The sequence below is a fragment of the Acanthopagrus latus genome, chromosome 7 (assembly GCF_904848185.1).
Source record: "Acanthopagrus latus isolate v.2019 chromosome 7, fAcaLat1.1, whole genome shotgun sequence".
In the NCBI taxonomy this organism is placed as follows: domain Eukaryota; kingdom Metazoa; phylum Chordata; class Actinopteri; order Spariformes; family Sparidae; genus Acanthopagrus; species Acanthopagrus latus.
Genome location: NC_051045.1, coordinates 9178921 through 9184952, shown reverse-complemented (window position 1 = coordinate 9184952; position 6032 = coordinate 9178921). Strand labels below are relative to the sequence as shown.

At 42.3% G+C, this 6032-nt stretch overlaps 1 protein-coding gene across 9 annotated transcripts in view; it reads left to right on the top strand.

The window, feature by feature from the left end:
• LOC119022584 (serine/threonine-protein kinase WNK2-like) overlaps nt 1–6032 on the top strand; it is a 46054-nt gene that overhangs the window by 604 nt on the left and 39418 nt on the right. For all 9 annotated transcript variants that reach the window (XM_037103596.1, XM_037103597.1, XM_037103594.1 and 6 more), the window contains exon 2: nt 307–1156. In XM_037103596.1, the coding sequence (XP_036959491.1) occupies nt 509–1156 (648 nt within the window). In that variant the 5' untranslated portion in view covers nt 307–508. The remainder of the gene's footprint in view (nt 1–306; nt 1157–6032) is intronic.

Sequence of the window (6032 nt, the reverse complement as noted above, 5' to 3'; positions counted from 1 at the left end):
CCGACACTAACTAACGTCTTTCTACCGTCCAAACGTCTGTTCTGAATTAGCGAACTTAACGTTAACTTGTGTCGTCAAAGCCAGTTTTGCTAGTTTCTCGATAATGGCTTCTGCTAGCAGTGTGTTTTTAAACTCCTGGGCTCGTCTGTTCATCCACCTGCTTTCACTGACACCAACTAACTCCCAACTCCGTCATGACTCACGCCCATTAAACAAATGTTTAACGTTGTAGCTCTCAGCTTTGCCCTCCAGAGCAGAAAAAATGCTGAGGTTTTGTTTCACTAACTGGCAACGTTTCTTTTGCAGCTCTTGATATCGGATGAAAATCTTGTCTATGTCATCCATCCCGGTGTTGTTAGGGGCCTCTGCTGGCAAACTGCGTCACCGAGTGGGCGCTGCAGGTATTCATCTCTAAAAAAAAAAAAAAAAAAAAAAAATCTGCATGTTGGGAAGTCTAGCCATGGCACGAATGACCTGGAAACCAAAGTGACTGAACTCGTAACTCGCCATGGAGCCGGAGGCCAATTCAAACTCCGAGCCCCACCAGGAACTGAAATACCCATCTGTACCCAACTCTCATCGCGAACTGGCCGTGAATATGTATGAGGCCATGGCTGATGGGAATGTCAATCTTGTGGACTCAGTAGTGAGAGGTGGGAGTGACCCCAGTGCATATCCTTCCTGCAGTTATCAGAGGAATGTGCATCAGAGATTCATCAGGAGAAGCCTTTGGTTCTCGGACACAGATGAGCAGCCCTATGAACCACCAGAGTGCGATAACAGGAGTAAGATCCTTAACATAAACCTGCGAACAATAGTGGACAGGACGCGGGGGACCAGTTGCGGGATACAGGAAGGTTCGAGCACTGAAAGTCAAGGTGGGCAGAAAGACAGTGCAACTGAGAGTGCCAGTGCCGATGAGGAGAAGGAGAAAGGTGGGAATGCATTAAATCTCACATGCACTGATGCTGGGAAAGCTGCTATCAAGGCTGCCAGCGAGGAGAACGAGGAGGAGGCAGAGATGAAAGCGGTCTCCACATCTCCAGGAGGAAGATTCCTCAAATTTGACATCGAGCTGGGGAGAGGTTCCTTCAAGACGGTCTACAAAGGCCTGGATACTGAGACCTGGGTGGAAGTTGCTTGGTGTGAGCTGCAGGTAAAATAACGCAAAACTCAAACTCTCTGACACCCAGGTATAGCACACAATATCAGGCCGCTTCATGTACAGCTATTTCTTTCTTATTCTTAGACTTGCAGGTAGGCATGAGAGACACATTCAAACAATAATCAAGTTTAGTGATGACTGTGTGGAGAAATGCCGGACTGGAAGCACTCTCTCTGTGCTCCCCTGTCGGTGGGTGAAGGTTCACACATCACCATGGTGTAATGGTGATGTCTTTAGGGAGCTGTCAGTCAGCCAGAGTCTCACGAGAGACTCCACTTAGTTGCAAATGGGTTACCACTAAGTTTTAAATGGTTTCCACGGGAAAAGTGATTGACAAGCATTTGCTGCTGACGTGGAAACACATCCCACCACTGAGGTATGGTGATCAGCAGTTTTACAAATGCACAAGGAAAGTCTATCTGGTCTTGCATTACACAGACACAGGAGAATTGCCAGCTTAGACTGTGCAAAGGTATTAACTAATTATTTCCGTCCTTTGGAGACTGCAGCGGGGATTATCTGTCTCCCTCTCTCTCCCAGGAGGCTTAAGGGGGACTACAGTAAGCATGACTGCCCCCCCCAAAGAAAGAAAACCTGTACTGTGATTTGTTATTCTTTCACCATTTAGATTAAATACCATTAAGCAGTCATTTCCAACCATTTTCATTCAACCGTCCTTCATTTTGCTGTAGTCATTTGTGCAGCTGATGATGACGGTGAATTTATTAGATGGGACGGTGCATGTGATGGCTGTGTGCGCTCTCGTCCCAGCAGTGTGTCTGCATGCTATGAGCCGTGCTACTCCCAGCCTCCCTCCCTCTGTGCAACAGGAGGTAGGCAGACAGGAAGCAGCTGAAGTGCACTGTAGCCTGCTGGGAACTGTGTGGCGGTCCTGTGGCCTCAATGAATACTAATGCCTAGGGTACTGAAAACATGCTCCATCAGTAACCTGAGAAACTGAAGAATGCAAACTGTTTGATGCGTTTGAATGAGCTAAATTTGTTTGTGTATGGCGAGTGTTCTAAGGCAGTAACACATCTCGCTGGATTCAGGAGATAACATGCCATTGGCTGGGAAGTAGTAAAGATATAGCAGAGCAGAAAAGGATGACCTCACTTGGATGGTGATGTCATGCAGACTGATGGTAGTGAGTGAGCAATCCTACATCTCCCTCAACTTGACATCACTGAGCTTGAATTGGACTCAGAAGATAATAGGATGCAGAACCGGAAGCAATTTACTGCTTTTTATTCTCCCCTAGTGACACATAAAAACTCCCTCTAGTGGACAGTGAATAATAGATGTTAAGCAGTCACCATACAAATGGTCCTTTCTCACAATCATGTTCTCATCTCTGCGCTGTCATATACTATAGCTCTGAGCTGACACGCTTTGACTAAAACAGTTGAAAAAGGAAAATACTACACAGATCTGATCAGTGTGTTTAATCAGAAAGTTCTATGGCTCATTAACTTACTTAGTGTATCAGAACCATTAATTGTGCTTCAGTCAATCATTTCTCATGTGGTTCCATCTTCTGGTGACCAGAATCGCGAATCAAGTTGAACCATCTAAGTGGTTTATGACATGCAGTTAATTGTTAAACTTTTAGATGAATAAAGTGTGGCTAACTAAGAGTATTAATAAACCAAAGAAAACACATTTCTGACTGCATTTTGTTGTATTTTCATAATTGAGGCCCTTCTCCTTGCTCCATTACATTACACTTTGACTGCAACTAAAGAGGTATTTCATTATTGACTAATCTGTTTAATTTAACTTTAAAATGCCCAAATTTGGGAAAAATGTAAAGTAATTCCTAATTCCCTCTAAGTCTAAATTGATGTTTTTAGATGACAACTGCACCTAGTTGTTGACAAATCATTGATCGATTCAAAAAATTGAGTCCAGCGTCTAAAGTGTGATAAATTTGTCTTAGATTATAATAAATGGATTCTCTTCGAATAATTGGACCATTCGTCAGAAGAAATATAAACAATATGATTTTGAGTCTTCTCTGGTGTTTTACAGACTGGTGTTATCAAAAGTATCAAAGTATCCAAATCCTCAAACTCTGATACAGGCACAGCTGTGTTGAAACAGTAGGTTGTTTTGATATTATAGGCAGCAAATGTATCTGTATGCTCCAGTCCCCGGCCTGTCTTTGAAACTACAAGTCTTGGTATATTTTTCTTTTATTTGAAAAAAATAGAAATATCATGCCCTCAAAATTTTTCCCCATGGTATTGAATAATGTATTGAATATTGATATTTTTCAAGGTATTGTACCAAAGTTAGAAATTCCATCATCGTGACAACACTGTTATCAACCATAAATCGAGAAAATATACTGTTGATTTAATAGATGAATAAAATAAAGCTCTCCTAACCAAGAAGTAATTCACTTTACTATTATAAAAGACCAAGAGATCATTCACATCTGAGAGGCTAGAACCGGTGAGTTTTTGTGTTTTTCCTTAACAATTACAGTTGATTGATAGATAAGATTTACAGATTAATTTGAAACAGTTGTTTAATCAACTAATCCAGTGTTTTCCATTCTAGTCTTGGAGGCCAACTGTTAAAGATGTTTCCCTGCTCACAACTCAGCTGATTGAAACGATCAGTTAACACCATTTCAGAAATCATGTCTGTCCTACAACACAACTGAAACACATACCTCATGGCAATTAACGTACACTGAGCATCTGCATAGTGTTGTAAACAGGAAGGATGTTCTATTCTCAGAGTGGTTGCTTGCATCCTCATGGATAATTTGTCAGCAAAACACTGTAAGCACCCATTTCGTCTCTCTTTTCCATCATCACTGAAAACAGTTTGCCAATAATTCTTCAAACATTAAGTGTGTACTTCTGCACCATTTTTTCCAAAAAGCTCAGTTTCTGCCCATCCAGATGCAACATTGGCAACCTTGTTTCTGAATATCTTCTCCCTGGCTGGAGTATTCCAAAAGCTCTGTTTTCAGTGTTTGTGTGGGCTGGCCTAAAACATGTGAAACGGGCCACCAGGACCAGGATTGAAAAACACTGGACTAATCATTGCAGTGCTTCAGTACTTCAGCACACAAATCTGCAAAGTGCCATTTAATGTTTAGTGATTTGGACAAGGATTAGAGTTGCTTCATTGTGTGATGTTGTACACTGAATATTTCCTAAACCTGAGTAGGTGTACTAAGCTCAGCCAGGACTTGACTTTTGAAGTTTGTAACTTCAGTGGGAATTACTAGCATGCATGACGTTGTTTTGTGGCATGTAAAACGTCTCTGTAAAGAAGAACATGGTCTGAGCCAAGAACCTACATTGCCCACAATCATGCCAAATCTCTTATCATATTCATATAGCAATAGTGCAAGTACAGGTATCAACTAGTCTTAAGACTGTCCACAATCTATTGGAGATTTTATGGCTGTGTTAAGCATATTTCCTCTTTAGTGTCACATGTAGATGATGCCAGCTTTGCCTTGTCGTGGAGGCTGTAGCGCAAGACAGAGGAGCTCTCTGTGAAAGAGATATGAGTCTGTGATTTTCCACTGTTTCCCCTTCCTCCAGTGGTCACATGGCTTTCTTGCCTAGAAATTTTAATCTGGTCCTGTATTTATTCTCTCTGCCTCTCTCACTCCCATGCCCCTTTCCTCCCATGCCCATCTCCCCCACATCTCTGTTTTCATGCCAAGCTGCTGGCATAACACAGATGGCCGTGGCTCAGGCAAGGATGTTAATCTGAGAGAAAGATGCCTGTTGTGAGGTTTTCATTGTCGAGAGGAAACACTTTGTGTGTTTCTATTTTCCTCATTCTATCCTGGCTTACTGGAATTTATTTTTTAAACTTTGGAAACTTCCCATTTCTGCCAATTGTGGCTCTGTGTATAGATTTTTATCTCAGTGTTGAATGCTGGCCGCACACTTGCAGACACCAAGTGTACTTCTGGCTTTTGTGCAGACTGCTCTGTGGTATTTGGCAGTGAGATTGTTGTTTTGTAGATTAAATCAGGTTCTTTGCTAGTGAATGCAAAGCTTGCAATGATACCATGACAGTGATATGTGTTTGCTAGAGATTTGGCAGTCCTTAAACCAAACAAACCCAGCAAATGACACCATGAGTCACTGGGTCAACATCTTGGTCCCAAACAGTGGGTTTGGCTGTAATGATAGATTAGATTGAGCCATGTTCTAGGATGTTAATGTGTTTTTGTGTGTAGTTATGATGGTCTCTTATTATTAACATGTACAGCACTAACAACAACAACAACCCCTCTTTGACTGCTCTCAGATGGCCAAAGGAAAACAACGATGCTCAAGTGGGTCATTGGTTACACCCCATTTGGCATTAAGGGGCCCAGGGAGGCAAGGAGCAGCCAGGCCCAGTGGCTGTAGCTAACAATGCCTTGTCAGCCTCATCTTCAGGCATGCCTTAGCTTCCATGTCAGTCAGCCAACCGAAGACCCAGAGGGGAAGGAGGACAAGTCTGTTAGAGCCACAGCAATGCAGCCTGTGGTATAGCCCCAACAGGCTTCATGGAAACAGGCTAGTTAATGGAACATAGATCTAATACATAGGAGACAGCTCAGAGTTGAAAAAGCAGAGCATGTCTCTTAAAACACAGCTTACAGTTTTTTGTCATTTAGTCCCACAGTTTTTAAAGGGGAAGGATGCAGGGGAATAAATCTTCCAAAACTGACTTTTGTCTTAAACTAATTGTATGCTTTGTACAGCTAATTCTCTTGTGTCTTAATGTTTAGCAGTGCCCCACTGGGACAGAAATATGCACACACCCTACTAAGTAGTGAAGTGGTTCGGTTTTCAGTGTTGTCAAAGGCAAGGTTTGCTTATGTAGATAGTTCTGAGTA